This window comes from Lampris incognitus, chromosome 7, assembly GCF_029633865.1.
Source record: "Lampris incognitus isolate fLamInc1 chromosome 7, fLamInc1.hap2, whole genome shotgun sequence".
NCBI classification, from domain to species: Eukaryota; Metazoa; Chordata; class Actinopteri; order Lampriformes; family Lampridae; genus Lampris; species Lampris incognitus.
Window position 1 is genome coordinate 55,352,492 of NC_079217.1, and position 16,961 is coordinate 55,369,452.

Here is a 16,961-nt window from a genome sequence, read left to right on the forward strand (position 1 = left end):
GTAAAACTATCTTTTGTCATGTCAATGAGCTGGATTATAACTTGTCATTAAATTAATTTCAAAATCACTTAGTGCTAATTGTGTTTTTAGGGTATACACCAAGCAAACATTGTTTCTTTGTTTTACAAAACCTTAGTTTCCATCTTGGATTGACCTAATGCAGTAGCTTCATACTTATGAAACATTTTAACATTGAGTGTGACAAGTTACACTAAACTTGAGGCAGCATGGAGGTGCAGTGGTTAGCACTGTTGCCTCACAGCAAGAAGGTCCTGAGTTTGAACACCCGGCCATCCCAGGTCCTTTCTGTGTGGCGTTTGTATATTATTCCCCGTGTCTGTGTGGGTTTCCTCCCACCATCAAGACATGCATGTTAGGTTAATACTCCTGTCTGTGCCCCTGACCAAGGCATGGCAAGAAGAACTGGAGTTGGTCCCCGGGCACTGCCCAGCGGCTGCCCACTGCACCTAGCTACATGACTAGGATGGGTTAAATGCAGAGGATGAACTTCCACACAGGGATTCATAAAGTACATCTTAATCTTAAATTATAACACTGCTGTTTTTTGAGAGGTGTACTGTGTATCTGACAAAAAAGCTGGACCATCTTGGTACCATAATAAGCATTTATTATAATGAAATACACGGTTATGAGCATTATAAGGCAGATGCATCAACAGAAAACTTCAGTGCTTCAGTAATAACTGAAAATGTTGAATTTTGTAGGCACGTCATGCCAAAGCTGGGCAGATATTTTGTTATTTGTATCACAGAATAGCAAAATAAAGACCAATATAATTTGTGCATTCAGTTTGGTGTATCAATAAAAATACATGACACAAATATCTTCTGACAACATTACCATTATATTCCTCAAATCTATTCACATATCACTGTGTTCTCAATAAATATTTCCCATATGGCTCAATGCTCTAGGTTTAAACTGTGACTCCATTTTCCTATTTTGATACAGTGCACTTATGCTTTAAAAACAAGAACAGGATGATCACCACTGCCCAGAGCAACATGAACAAATATTTACAGCCAGCCATACTTAGCATCACTGAGCTACAGGATTGGTAATAAGAACTAAATATGGGGGGTGTGGGGTGGGTGGGTGAAAACAGATTTGTAAAAAAAAATAAAATGTACATGTTTACAATAAACAAAATCAAAACATCTTTTTGTGCATTTTCTCTTGTGCACACACACTAAGGCCTTGCTTATTGGAGGGTATAGTACAGCGAGTAGATTTTGCTAACATTAAACATGAAGAATTAAGAGAGAGGACACAGTCTCCCCTCACAGTTGTTGTGGTGATGAGTAAACGCTTTAACGGCGGAACCACACCCAGCTATTGATCAACCAGAAAGCCACAGTGACCGAATACAGGATCATCTCACGCTTGGCTCGTTCCTTGTTCTCCTCCTCCAGGTGTTGGAGTCTCCTATTTAACTTGATGATCTATTGTTAAAATGAGAAAGAACCTTAATTTCACACTCACAAAAGATTTGTTCGCGGTAAAAGCTCAGTACACAAAAAATGGAGGTTGAATTCACCTGGCGACGAAGTGTTGCTGCATCAACGACAGCCATGTCATCAGACCCTGCATCTAAGGTGGTGTCAAGTGTTGATAACACAAGTCTTAAAGAGGAAATAAACAAAAACAAAACTGAGCCAGAACAAAATTTCAGAGGCTCATGAATAGACTGGATCTCTCCTTTGCACAATGTATAAGGTATCATAGGAAAATTTACTTTACTGGACTTTCTCCACCACTAGTTAATTTAGCTAAATATGCATATCACCTTATTGGTCAGGAATGAGAATGGATAGAGGGGGAAAAAGAAGGAAAACCAAAAGAGGAAAGAAATGGAGTCTCTGGGTGCCAGGTCGAGTTACCTCGATTCATGCAGGGGGTTTGAGCTCGATGCTGACCCCCCTCGCAGTGACGGTCTACTAAAGAGGTGGGGAAGAAACAGAGGGAAAAGGAAAACAAGAGAGATAGAGCAGCATACATGGTACACAGTGTTGCACACATGCAGACACAACTCGCATCTACCCTGCATACTTATTTGACGTCCTTCTTGAAAATGGAGCCAAGACCAAACTCTACAAGCTTTGTAACATGAAACTTAATACAATACATATAGTGCAAAAAACAAAAAAAAAGGAAAACTGTCCTTCCATAGAAGACCCCTAGCAATTTTTAAACCGTAACCTGACCAAGGGTAAAGTGGAGGTTGTATTAACAAATGATCCATTTTCCTCTTTGCTGCTAAAACCAAGACTGAGAATGCAAATGGTTTAGCAAGGCCAAAAACTCAAAGAAGGAATATGGCATCAGCAATTAAAGTTTGAGGTTCAATTTATGTGAACTGCTATTTCTGTCCATTTTAGGTCATAGTACAACTGCCCCCAAGTCAGAGAACTTGATATGATGACACTGCTATCTGGACCTCCATTGACTAGCTGTAGATTAAAATCCATGTAATGATGACAAAAGAAATCTCTCTTCTTAATATTTTGAGCCAAATCTTAAGGTACTGTCACACCTAGTTAATTTAGAACAGTTATTTCAAACACTGGTACACTTGCCCCTTTAGCCCATTTGATTTGGGCAGGTGAGAACACGGCAATCACACTCTGGTGTGGACAACTATAAGACTGGGTTGAGGAGCTGGTCTCTGTGGGTCCAAATTAAGTCTAGGGCAGTTCTTATGGATGAGAAAAGGATCCCAATCTGGATATGGCTCAAATATAGAAGCACTGGGAATGATATGTTAAACATATCTTAGTCAGAAGTTTTTTTCCCAGGCAGCATGTTCTAAATGAGGTGAAACAAATTGTTATCGAGATGTTGTTTTAAAGCTAGTGAAATCGCACATTTTTCAAACAGGTGATTTTGACGCTGTATGTTTGTTTCATCACGGAAAAGTATCATTTCTGAGTACCAAATTTGTGAACAATGCCAGCGACGACTACCCTCATATGGGTTCTTTTGCTAAATCATAGTTTGCTTGATATTTTACAATGGTAAACGTAACACCACACATGGAAAATTGTAACGATATAAAAACTATTCCTTTGATTTGGCTCAAAGCAAATTGACAATAGCGTAAAAACACCCTTGGGGAAGCCACAGTTTAACATATATCAAATCGTGCCACATCTATCATGAAATGATTAAGATGCTTGGTTAATATGTGTTACTGAGTGTTAGAAATAGTCACGTTGAAAGCTGTTTCACATAACTTAGCATACTATGCCAAATAAATCACTCAGAAGCTTTTTAAACACACCCAAATGCCAATACAGTGTTTCAGAAGTTTAAACAGACAAACTTTACAGCAGCAATTCAACTGATGATTAACTGGCAATTTACCAACTTAAAAAGAGTAAAGGCAGCGGATGCATTCTGATAGCCCCTCTTAGCAATGGCTGTCAAACCAGTGGCCCAATCACAATTCAAAGATAAGATAAATGACGTCAGAATGACCCTTGGACCCTTTCAACCTTAATCAATTTGCCAGTTTGAGAGATTATCAGGAACTGAATTCATGACCTCAATGCAAGCAAGATGTCTATAGGAATATCACTAGTAATTCTACATTTCTAAACAATGTAAAGAGAAAGCACGGTCTCAGCTAGAATCAAGACCCTAAGCAGGTCAGGGGATGGGCAGGTCACCTGCGATGGTTCTCATCCAGGACCTCCAGGACCTGCTGGTAGGCCCGACGTGTGGTGGACTGGATGAAAGACAAAACGCCACTAGCGCTGTACAGGCTCTGTTCGTCCTCAGCAACAGTGAGAGGTGGGCATGGGCGGACAGGGGCAGGGGGGGATGGGGTCATGCTGCTCAGTGCCCACCAACATGAGCAGCCATGCCAGAGAAAAGAGGTAGGAAAAGAAAAGGGACATTGAGGGAGCCAGGAAGGAAGGAAGGGAGGGAGGGAGGGAGGGAGGGAGGGGTGGGGGGGGGGGGAGAAAGTGAGGAAAAATGTACTGTCCTCAACTGAACGATACAAACAGCCACCAGGTGAAAGTAGTAAATAAAAACATGTTGTGATAGCCCGATAACAATGGAATTAAACCTGGCAACCACGAGCAGAGCTCCACCAACAAACACCCAAGCACTTGAAAACAGACGGAGGGCAAGTTATGAAAGCAATGGCATGTTTGCCTAGATGGCGGAATCACTGAGTAGAAAGAAAGACCACTGAAATAGCAGTCAACTGCAGAATAAATGATAAGTTGAGAAAAAGAATAGCACTAGGGATACTATATAAACGTAGTTTGATAAACGTAGTCTAATGAGTGAAAGGGGATGTTATGTTCCCCAATACATTTTCCCTGTCAGAAGTCCAGACTTTTACCAGTTTCTAGTTACATTTTTGGACTGATTTTTGAAAATTTCATTATTTAGGTACATGTATGCTCATAATGTCTGGGCAATATGGATGGATGTCAACATGACCATGTATTTCTATAGCTGGAGATTTTTCTTTATATCAAATGAAAAATGCAACAAATAAAATGGGTGGAAGTCCACTGTAAAATTCTTGTAGTAAGCATATTGGGCTTGAACTGCAATATGTTTCTATTCCTCTCCAAACTTTTTTTGCAATTATCCAGTTTTCAATTTTTGTTACATTTCCACCATTTTTAGACTAGTATAGTCTGAAAATGTTGGTATACGAACAGTTTGACTGCAAGGTGTTAATGGATCAGTGTCAATGACATGCACGACAATGCTTAACACTGTAAACAGCAATAAGCTCAGCAACACCCTCAAAACTGATAATGGAGATATGCAATGCGAGTGATGTACATAAACCAAATACTAGTCAGGTAACTAAGTAAGTTCACAGAATTCACAAAAATTATAAATGAGGGGAGCAAAAGAAAGGTGCAAAAGACTAGTGGGTAAAACAGATCAGAGGGGGCATGCTCAAGTCTCACAGTGGCAAGCTCATGTTGATACTTACATGGAATCATTTCTGGTCAACTGACCATTGTGACGGATGGCTGCATTCTCACTAGCTGACCGTTCCCGTCGTAACCGGCCATGGGGTCGCAACTAGGGTAAGTAATAAAAAGCATTGTAATTGCTATGGGTTGCATTTGCAAAATTTCTTCAAGGTCAGTGAGGGTGATTCATTAACTCCTGAGACCCTGCAATTCATTGTTGTCCACTCTAGTAGACATTACATTTTTGCTCATATCACTCATACTATACATGTCACTCCATTAAGTTCTGTTGTTCCTTAAAGAGGACAATTGGGGCTTTAAAATGACATCACGTGTGGGGGGTGTGAATTTGCCTGCGCCTGTCTTTTCAAAAAGGCTCCTATCACAACAAGCATATTTTATGGAAAAAAGAAAGGTAAGCATGATATTCATAATCAAAACATTTTTAACGTTATATTTTCATTGTTTTCGGCAAGTAAACATCTCAGGAATATTTGAGTGAGTTTTCAGACCTGAGCTTACGTATTTTCATTTAAAAAACAACTAATTTATAAATGTACTCTGTAGTGGACGTCAGGGCTCTGTACTTATGTTTGTTTCGCATTTTTCAGTAGACAGCTCTATGACAGTGGCAGCAGGGATTCTTAACAGAATCACTGAGAGAGATTCAGACACAGATCTATCAGAGGATGAGAGTCCGGTGAGAGAGGATGAGACAGCAGAGGGTGAAAGTTCAGATAAGGAGGACCCAGATGAGGTGGACCAAGACGCAGAACCAGATCAAGTGTGCTGTCGTCCTCTGTGGGCCAAAACTGACACGCAGGGTTCTGAGGCTTTTAATCAGTGCAACAATGGAAGGATAACCTACAGAGATGTGTTCCAGGAAACAGATCCCAACAGTTTATTTTTGAACCTAATGAAAAAATTAATGACGAAAAAAATGCTAACACATTCATTAGAAGGATGGATGTATGAAACTAAGGGCAACAGTGTTCTCAAGTGAACTATCCCTTTAACATTTTTATAACATTTTAATTGTGCTAAATTATTGAAGAATGCAGAATTACACCAGATGATGCTGTCCTTAGCCATAGACTGGAGCCCACTGCAGTACTTCCAGCAGTACACTGATGAGCAACTAATTCAGGATTTGTCTGTCTTCACCAACCCGCACATGGTACAGGATTCAGGCTGCAGCTGGAGCCCACTGCAGTACTTCCAGCAGTACACTGATGAGCAACTAATTCAGGATTTGTCTGTCTTCACCAACCAGCACATGGTACAGGATTCAGGCTGCAGCTGGAACACAACACCAGAAGAGATCAAGACCTTTTCAGGAATCTCAGTGTACGTGGCATGCCTTGGATATCCAAGAATTAAAATGTACTGGGCTGCCAAAACAAGAGTCCTGATTATAACTGACTCCATGACACGAGATCATTTTTACAAGATCAGATCTTCACTGAAAATGGTCAATGATCTGGATATGCCAGAAGATGATAAGAAAAAGGACCTGCTGTGGAAAGTAAGAACACTCCTCAAGAGAGTGGTCCAAAGTTACAATAGCCTACCCTGGCCAGCAAAGGTCTGAATTGACAAACAAATGGTTTTCACAGGCCAGTGTCCAGTTCGTCAATATGTTCCCAGCAAACCAAATCCAATAGGGATTAAAGGTGTTTGTTCTTGCAACTTCAAGTGGCCTTGTTTTGGACTTTGAGACCTACCAGGGAAAGAACACCTTTGTTCAAGACCACCAAATGGGAATAGGTCCAAATGCAGTCCTGCGTTTGACTGAGATGGTTCCCAGAGGAACATTGGTGTACTTTGACAGGTATTTTACCACCATCAAACTTCTGGAGGCTCTTCTGAAAAGGGGCCTTCCTGATACAGGAACAATTCAGAAGAATCAAATTCCAAAAGAGTGCCACTTCACTGCTGACGAGTTCCTGAGTAAAAAAGGAAGAGGGTCATCAGAAATGATTGTACGGAGACCTCATGAAATCACACTCACCAAGTGGGTGGACAACAAGCCTGTTGTCATGCTATCGACCGTGCATGGGATTGAGCCCCAGAACACCTGTTCCAGTTGGTAAAAAAAAAACAACAAAAAAACAAGCAAGTCCAAGTCCCAAGATCTGCAGTGGTAGTGGAATATAACAGCAACATGGGGGGTGTTGATATGTGCAATCGCATGCTCAGCTACTACAGAATGTCAAGCCGCACCAAGAAGTGGACAGTTCATACCATGCTCCACTTCACTGATGTAGCAATGACCAACTCATGGATTAAATACCGACAAGAGAGCCAGGCCTTGCAACAACCTGCAAAGAAAACCTCCCAATACCTGGAGTTCAAACTCTTCTTGGCTCAGGAACTGATATCCCAGGCACAGGTATGTCAACGAGATGAAACTGACTCAAGTGACGAAGAATTCTCTCAAGAAATCAAGAAAAGGAAGCCCACCCAGATGAGAGCTTATGGGAATACGGTGCAATCCATTTGCCCCAAATAGTCAACATTCCAAATGCTTCCAGATGCAGAATGCCTGAATGCAAAAGCAAAACCTTGTGAGATGTATAAAGTGAAACATGTTCCTGTGTCTCCGAAAAGTCAGAATGCTTCATGAAATACCATCTACTAGAGTCAAACAACTAATGAAGAAATCACAAAAGGTTCAGGTGAAATGGTGAAGTTAATACATTGAAGTTAATACAAAATCTACATTTTCTATTTGTTTTATATGTGGAGTTTTACTATGGTGTATCTTACCAGATAATTCCAGTGGATCTTTCCACTGGAAATGTTTCACTTTTGAGAACAATAAAATCCTGATGTCCACTACAGTTGATATGTTGAAAAATTTGAATAAAATTAAGTTTTAACATTTTTTTTCTTTGCAATGTGTTTTTTTCACCACCCCAACACTTCATTATGTCAAAAAAGTAGGAATTAAAACTCTTTTTTCCTGGGTCTATATAGACAACTAAACTGGGCAGATGTAGTAACAGTGGTTAGGGTCTCACTGATCCTTAAGCTTATCTGTGCAATCAAAAATAGAGTTTTGAGTAAAACATTTAAACATCCATCCATTATCCAAACCGCTTATCCTGCTCTCAGGGTCGCGGGGATGCTGGAGCCTATTCCAGCAGTCATTGGGTGGCAGGCGGGGAGACACCCTGGACAGGCCACCAGGCCTCCACAGGGAGCACACACACACACGCGCGCAAATCCTAGGGACAATTTAGTACGGCCGATTCACCTGACCTACATGTCTTTGGACTATGGGAGGGAACCGGAGCCCCCAGAGGAAACCCATGCAGACACAGGGAGAACATGCAAACTCCACACAGAGGACGACCCCCAAGGAGGGACTACCCCAGAGCTCGAACCCAGGACCTTCATGCTGTGAGGCGACCGCGCTAACCACTGCGCCACCGTGTCGCAAAGGTTATACGGTGGCGCACATTTAAACAATTCCACTTAATGTTGTGTATACCTGTGAGCAACAAATAAAATCAATCTATTTCTCTCAGGACTCTTCGTGTAATGAAAGTGATAAAGTGGCTCTGGTGCTGACTTTTGACTAGGATTTTTGGATGTAAAGCAGCTCATTGACTTGGGAAAGGAACTCACTCTCATATAAAAATGTATGATTATTTAATCCATCTCTGGAGAAGCAAAGAAACAACAACAACAAAAAATTGGTAGCAGGGCTCAATGGTATTCAATTTGGCTTAAAAATGAAAACAAAGAAATTATACAAAACATTTAACAAATCTAAGAACAACATAAAATAAACAACTCAGTGTTAATCCTCCTGTAAGTGCCAGTGAGATGGTTCATTCCATTTTTCCTCCTATCATATGTTGCTTACAACTCATTAACGAAATATGCACCTGCAAGCCTCATGCCTACTGAACACATATAGAATTAGTCCTTATGTCCACTGGAGAGCTCTTTCAAAGAAACATTACTAGCACTGGAGGAGAGCTCTTGAAGGATGGAAGGATAAGGAGGATGTGCAGTACCTGTTGTTACCAAATGACAAAGTTGCACAATAAAATAATGATTCCTAAAATAATGATTCCTCCTTTGTCTTTAGTCATACTGTGATAATATAATATATATACATGACATTATATATATATATATATATATATATATATATACACTACCGTTCAAAAGTTTGGGATCACCCAAACAATTTTGTGTTTTCCATGAAAAGTCACACTTATTCACCACCATATGTTGTGAAATGAATAGAAAATAGAGTCAAGACATCGACAAGGTTAGAAATAATGATTTGTATTTGAAATAAGATTTTTTTTACATCAAACTTTGCTTTCGTCAAAGAATCCTCCATTTGCAGCAATTACAGCATTGCAGACCTTTGGCATTCTAGCTGTTAATTTGTTGAGGTAATCTGGAGAAATTGCACCCCACGCTTCCAGAAGCAGCTCCCACAAGTTGGATTGGTTGGATGGGCACTTCTTTGAGCAGATTGAGTTTCTGGAGCATCACATTTGTGGGGTCAATTAAACGCTCAAAATGGCCAGAAAAAGAGAACTTTCATCTGAAACTCGACAGTCTATTCTTGTTCTTAGAAATGAAGGCTATTCCATGCGAGAAATTGCTAAGAAATTGAAGATTTCCTACACCGGTGTGTACTACTCCCTTCAGAGGACAGCACAAACAGGCTCTAACAGGTACTATTTAATGAAGATGCCAGTTGGGGACCTGTGAGGCGTCTGTTTCTCAAACTAGAGACTCTAATGTACTTATCTTCTTGCTCAGTTGTGCAACGCGGCCTCCCACTTCTTTTTCTACTCTGGTTAGAGCCTGTTTGTGCTGTCCTCTGAAGGGAGTAGTACACACCGGTGTAGGAAATCTTCAATTTCTTAGCAATTTCTCGCATGGAATAGCCTTCATTTCTAAGAACAAGAATAGACTGTCGAGTTTCAGATGAAAGTTCTCTTTTTCTGGCCATTTTGAGCGTTTAATTGACCCCACAAATGTGATGCTCCAGAAACTCAATCTGCTCAAAGAAGTGCCCATCCAACCAATCCAACTTGTGGGAGTTGCTTCTGGAAGCGTGGGGTGCAATTTCTCCAGATTACCTCAACAAATTAACAGCTAGAATGTCAAAGGTCTGCAATGCTGTAATTGCTGCAAATGGAGGATTCTTTGACGAAAGCAAAATTTGATGTAAAAAAAATCTTATTTCAAATACAAATCATTATTTCTAACCTTGTCAATGTCTTGACTCTATTTTCTATTCATTTCACAACATATGGTGGTGAATAAGTGTGACTTTTCATGGAAAACACAAAATTGTTTGGGTGATCCCAAACTTTTGAACGGTAGTGTATATATATATATATAAAAATGTGACATAGCGTTTTTGTGTTATTATCACCAGTCATTCATTTTTTTTGTTCCTGTTTTTCCCTTTTCCTAAAATTGTGATTTTTTTTTCTCCCAAGACTGGAAAGATGTCATGGTTCTAGGCTCAAGAGAGCTCAAGTCGCTGCATTGGGTGGAGAGTTCTCAAATTGAAGACAGTACACAGAACTGTCTTTCCATAGAAGACAATACCAAAATACAGGAAGCATTCTTTTACAGTTGCGTGGACAAATTGCCTAAGTCCTAATGAACACAAATTCACCAAGTCCTTACTTGCTTGGACTCGATCACAGAAGTGTTTTGCATTTTTATCAGGTGTTGCAAGCATCATTGTAACACTACTTGGATAAAACGTTGATTTCACCCTGCACCAAAGAAATCCTGACCTCTTCGTTGGACACAGCTTGAGCTGCACTCTGTTCCGTCTCCAGGAAGTCCAGGGGTCGCTCGTTAAGGGTGAGGACCCTAGGTGGAGTCTTTAATGCCAGCATCTCAAGGGGTGTGGACTGGATTAGGTCAAGATCCCTTGGTCTGGAAAACCTGGCGTCATCGTTGTTACCTGATAATACATTTGACAGTTTTCTTATCTTGTGATTGAGATCAACTATATCACTATTTTGATCAGTATAAAATGTGGATTTTCTTCTGCATTCAAACAATGCAAAACATTTCATATTTTCAAATCCAATGTATACTAACATTAAAAACGGATGTACTATTATAACTGCAGTTTTGAATTTTCATTTTGAATCGACAAGACTTAGAAAACAGACTTCTTTTACTACTAAGTATGGGCAATGCACAAAGAACGCAGCCACTCACTGATGGTGACATCTGAAATGTGCTGAACAACTCTGAAAACATTTCATAGTGCAGATTGCTATCAGTTTGATAGTCATTGTGATATGCAGTTTAGTGTCTGTAATAACAATCCAGGGCTCCAGACTAACGGTGTCCCATTGTCCCGGGGACGATAGAAAATGTGTTTGGGACTAAAGGAAATCTTCCCCAGGATGCCTCCGGGATGAAAGGGATTTTATATATAATGTTTCCATATTTTATTTCAAACTATCTCATAGCAAATGACAAACTGAACCGAGTACTGACTACAATGAAGCGCGACTTCTCATGCTGTTACTATAGATACTATCACTGGCTGGCTACTCAGCGTGAGACCTGAAATACACTTGCGGCACTGGTCCATCTATCCCCTCATTCACAAACAGTTTGCTGGCAGGACCTCACAAATATGCTTTGCTGGTTAAACAAAGCACAAATCAAGCACCAAGAGGGCACTGCATCGCCTTCATCACACCCGAGTAGGCTTACAAACTCAAGAGTCCAAGGACAAATTTAAATGGCTGTATTTTGTTATTAGTCATTGGATTGAAAAAAGTCCAGCCAGCTGCTTGCTACTAGATAACTAACTTTAGTCAGACTCTCTGATTGACATTGGATGGGTCATGGGTGGTGAAATAATACATCAAAATTAGCAACATGGCTTGCAAAAGTATTCATACCCCTTGAACTTTTCCACATTTTGTCACATTACGACCACAAACATAAATATATTTTATTGGAATTTTATGTGAAAGACCAACACAAAGTGGCACACAATTGTGAAGTACAAAGAAAATTACACATGATTTAAAAAAAATTTACAAATAAAAAACTGAAAAGTGCGGTGTGCAAAAGTATTCAGCCCCCTTTTCTCTGAGTGCAACCAATTGCCTTCAGAAGTTGCCTGATGATTGCTGAATGATCGAATGTTGACCTAATGACTAAATAGAGTCAACCTGTGTGTAATCTAATCTCAGTACAAATACAGCTGTTCTGTGACAGCCTCAGAGGTTTGTTAAGAGAATATTAGGGGAGCAAACAGCATCATGAAGTCCAAGGAACACACCAGACAGGTCAGGGATAAAGTTGTGGAGAAGTTTAAAGCAGGGTTAGGCTATAAAAAGATTTTCCAAGCTTTGAACATCTCACGGAGCACTGTTCAATCCATCATCTGGAAATGGAAAGAGTATGGCACAACTGCAAACCTACCAAGACACGGCCGTCCACCTAAACTTACAGGCCGAACAAGGAGAGCACTGATCAGAGATGCAGCCAAGAGGCCCATGGTGACTCTGGACGAACTGCAGAGATCCACAGCTCAGGTGGGGGAATCTGTACACAGGACAACTATTGGTCGTGCACTGCACAAATCTGGCCTTTATGGAAGAGTGGCAAGAAGAAAGCCATTGTTAAAAGAAAACCATAAGAAGTCCCGTTTGCAGTTTGCCAGAAGCCATGTGGGGGACACAGCAAACATGTGGAAGAAGGTGCTCTGGTCAGATGAGACCAAAATTGAACTTTTTGGCCTAAATGCAAAACGCTATGTGTGGCGGAAAACTAACACCGCACATCCCTCTGAAAACACCATCCCAACATGGTGGTGGCAGCATCATGCTCTGGGGGTGCTTCTCTTCAGCGGGGACAGGGAAGATGGTCAGAGTTGATGGGAAGATGGATGGAGGCAAATACAGGGCAATCTTGGAAGAAAACCTGTTGGAGTCTGCAAAAGACTTGAGACTGGGGCGGAGGTTCACCTTCCAGCAGGACAGCGACCCTAAACATAAAGCCAGGGCTACAATGGAATGGTTTAAAACAAAACATATTCATGTGTTAGAATGGCCCAGTCAAAGTCCAGACCTGAATCCAATTGAGAATATGTGGCAAGATCTGAAAACTGCCGTTCACAAACGCTCTCCATCTAATCTGACTGAGTTTGAGCTGTTTTGCAAAGAAGAATGGGCAAAAATTTCAGTCTCTAGATGTGCAAAGCTGGTAGAGACATACCCCAAAAGACTTGCAGCTGTAATTGCAACAAAAAGCGGTTCCACAAAGTATGACTCAGGGGGGCTGAATACTTTTGCACACCGCACTTTTCAGTTTTTTATTTTTAAAAAACATTTAAAATCATGTATAATTTTCTTTGTACTTCACAATTGTGTGCCACTTTGTGTTGATCTTTCACATAAAATTCCAATAAAATATATTTATGTTTGTGGTCGAAACGTGACAAAATGTGGAAAAGTTCAAGGGGTATGAATACTTTTGCAAACCACTGTACATTCTTTAAAATGTGAGCATAGCAGACCAGCAGAGCAAAGCTGCGGACCGCTGCTGCTCCACAGCTGGCTGTACCCCCCAAGTCAATTTAACTCTCTAAAACGTCAAGAGATGCTCTGTACTTTATTATGATGGGTTCAAATGTTCTTGTAACACACACACACAGACAATTTCACTCTTTCAGACCTTAAGAGAAGCTCTGTGCTCTGTACCTTATCATAATGTGTTCAAATGTTCTCGTACAATTTTGTTTTTGGTGAGAAACCTGAATAAACACAGCTGTTTGAAGGACAAATTGTGTTGACGGCAATATAAAATAGATATTAGAGAGGGGATTATAACCAGTTTAACTCCCTAACACTAATTCCAAGCAGCTTATAATACATAATTAAAGATACTAATAAGATGTTTTTTAATCAAAGCAATTATTTAAATAAAAATACAATCATTTATTTCCTAATCAACTGAATAGTGTGTGTTTATGCAAATAGCCATTATAGATGACAATAACAGAGTAAAAATATAACGTGTAGAATTTGGGATGGTTTACACCATCTTTGGGACAGTCTTGGGATGGTTCCAGGACACTGGTAAAAAAAAAGTTAGTTTGGAGCCGTGCAACAGCCAGTTCAATTTTGAATGGTACAGAAGAAAAATATGTTATATAAAGAGATTATAACAATAAGCCTACCTGCCACCACAATCCTCTCTGGGACTTGCATCATAACACTGTGAGGGAGATGCTGCGATCCAGCATCAGAATCCTCGGGGACATAAGGGGCAACTTTGAGCATCTCTGGTATGCGCATTTGCTGGCTGATCCCCTCTGTGTACTCCAGTTCAAAGTGGATACGGTTCATCTCGGCCATCTCTGCCGTAGGGGATGGGAATGCTGCCCCGTTCATTTGGCTGTACAACACAAGAGTCCTTAAGTTTGAGAACAAATCTTGTTGATCATACAGTGATGATCAAGGGAAGAATATGAGTTTTTAAAAAGTGAAAACTGTTTTCTCTTCTTTTTTTTCTATTTCAGTCCTGTTCAAACTCTTGTTTCGCATTTATAGGCAGATGGCATTGTTATGGCAATCACTGAAAGCTAACAGTGAAGCTTATGCTACTGAAAATATGTTCCTCTTCATACTCTAATTTTCCACCGTCTTAAACTAGTGAGTATACATATGTAGAGACATAAATCATGAAGCAATATCGCTAATAGAATTTCCTCAACCTCAGAGAATGTCGTACATCTGATGTGCTATAGTCAAGCTTCTAAATATTCGTGATGTTGTCATAAGACGGTATCAAACAGTCTTCTTACGGCTGACAGAAACTCGACATTGATTAGCCTGCTTAGCTATACTGTTATCTCTATACTCAGACAAGTTAACCACATGACTAATACTAGCTAGCTACCTTTAACTGTTAACAAGTCATATAAGACAGCATGACAGTGGATCTAAATGCACGATAAATAGTGAAATAGACATGTTCGGATATCTACAGAATCTACTCTGATTTTCTGACTGAGCAGGTTGACATACTACGTTTCCTCTCGTACTGGGCGGCTAAGTGAATTTCTGGTGAGCAACTATCTTGGGCTTGTCTGACCTCAACTGATGGAAGCCGCCGATAATTTTGGCTGCAGAATATCAGCTAGCGTCATTTAACAGGCTAGCTTAAGCGCGTTCGTTTCAGTCTCTTACCTCACGGTGTGTTGTTGGAGACGTTTCAGCGGAAGTCTTTGCACAAAAACCCAGACGTGTAAGTATAAATGAATTCAGCTCAAGAAACTTGATAACGCAATGGTGAAACGGACGAGCATCCTCGTGAACTGTTGTACAAAAGGACCCCTCTGTTCGTGGAGAAGGACCCAAACAGGAAAAACTGTGATTAAGCACAGGAAGTTACGTCAAGACGTAATTTACGTAATTTACACCAAGAAATTACGTTAAACGAAACGAACAGTGCCGCATCGTTCGATTGCCACATTTTACTTTATTTTGAGAAATGTGTAATTGTAAATAATAAATACCCTGTGATGGACTGGCGGCCTGTCCATGGTGTCTTCCCGCCTGCTGCCCAATGACTGCTGGGATAGGCTCCAGCTCCAGCGGCTTGAGTGAGTGAATGAAATACAACGTACTGATGCGTTCACAAGTCACTTATTAATTTAAGCAAATGACGAATGCGACGAGGATTGGTTGGCTTATTATTATTATTGCAGTTGAGTGTGTGTTTATCAACTGGGATAATAAACAAATGTTTTTTCGCTTTCAAAAACGTTTTCACATTCTTTATTCTATCCTGAAATCCATTATTTCAGCAGTCAAATAGTATTATGTACTGATTGTTTGACCTCTTAATAATGGCTCAATTAATATGACTTGTATATCCTCAATTGGCATAACCCTTTCTACAGTAGGCGAGCTTGTTTTGAATTGAACCCCATTGTTGACCCATGAGTGAAGAAAATCTTGATGATTACAGTAATAACTTTAGCTAACATGGTCCTTTAAGGCTTCTGGATATTATCTGCAGTTTATTACATCAGTCAGGTCTATCTGGAGTAGTCAGTCCCTTTAAGACCCATTTTGGGATACCTGTTCCATTTGCCACACCAACACCAACAACTAATTTGCTTCCTTTGTGTTCGTGGCAATACATACAGTGCATCCGGAAAGTATTCACACCCCTTCACTTTCCCCACATTTTGTTAGGTTACAGCCTAATAATAATGACAAAGTGAAAAAGGTTTTGTAGATTTTTTTACAAATTTATTAAAAATAAAAAACTGAAATATTGCATGTACATAAGTATTCACACCCTTTGCTATGACACTCAAAATTGAGCTCAGGTTCATCCTGTTTCCACTGGTCATCCTTGAGATGTTTCTACATCTTGATTGGAGTCCACCTCTAGCAAATTCAATTGATTAGACATGATTTGGAAAGGCACACACCTGTCTATATAAGGTCCCATTGTTGACAGTGCATGTCAGAGCAGAAACCAAGCCATGAAGTCAAAGGAATTGTCTGTGGACCTCCGAGACAGGATTGTATCGAGGCACAGATCTGGGGAAGGGTAAAAAAAAATTCCACAGCTTTGAAGGTCCCAAAGAGCACAGTGGTCTCCATCATTCATAAATGGAAGAAGTTTGGATCCACCAGGAGTCTTCCTAGAGCTGGCCGCCCAGCCAAACTGAGCAATCGGGGGAGAAGGGCCTTGGTCAGGGAGGTGACCAAGAACCCGATGGTCACTCTGATAGAGCTCCAGCGTTCCTCTGTGGAGATGGGAGAACCTTTCAGAAGGACAACCATCTCTGCAGCACTCTGCCAATCAGGCCTTTATGGTAGAGTGGCCAGACGGAAGCCTTTGCTTAGTAAAAGGCACATGACAGCCCGCTTGGAGTTTGCCAGAAAGCATCTAAAGGACTCTCAGACCATGAGAAATAAGATTCTCTGGTCTGATGAA

At 40.5% G+C, this 16,961-nt stretch overlaps 1 protein-coding gene across 5 annotated transcripts; it reads right to left on the reverse strand.

Annotated features, from left to right (window-relative positions):
* Positions 1–619: 619 nt before the first annotated feature.
* On the reverse strand, positions 620–15,369 carry mffa (mitochondrial fission factor a). 5 transcript variants are annotated; one of them, XM_056283412.1, is made up of 8 exons: positions 15,194–15,369; positions 14,182–14,399; positions 10,760–10,932; positions 4,988–5,079; positions 3,690–3,854; positions 1,902–1,955; positions 1,559–1,643; positions 620–1,463 (listed from the first exon to the last, which is right to left on the reverse strand). In XM_056283412.1, exons 2-8 carry the CDS (start codon positions 14,393–14,395, stop codon positions 1,332–1,334), a joined length of 915 nt encoding a protein of 304 aa, XP_056139387.1. In that variant the 5' UTR covers positions 14,396–14,399; positions 15,194–15,369; the 3' UTR covers positions 620–1,331. The 5 variants fall into 5 exon arrangements, with proteins under 5 accessions (XP_056139387.1, XP_056139390.1, XP_056139389.1 ...); XM_056283415.1 differs by lacking the exon at positions 3,690–3,854; XM_056283414.1 differs by lacking the exon at positions 3,690–3,854 and having other exon boundaries at positions 1,902–1,958.
* Positions 15,370–16,961: the final 1,592 nt, after the last annotated feature.

What these genes read in the sequence shown, in the direction of transcription:
- mffa (XM_056283412.1), bottom strand. Translation starts at nt 14,395, where the DNA reads ATGAACGGGGCAGCATTCCCATCCCCTACGGCAGAGATGGCCGAGATG. An exon ending in AGAGAGGATTGTGGTGGCAG is followed by an intron (nt 10,933 to 14,181) that starts GTAGGCTTATTG and finishes ATGTATTATCAG; the next exon opens with GTAACAACGATGACGCCAGG. An exon ending in CTGGATGAGAACCATCGCAG is followed by an intron (nt 1,956 to 3,689) that starts GTGACCTGCCCA and finishes CCTCTTTAGTAG; the next exon opens with ACCGTCACTGCGAGGGGGGT.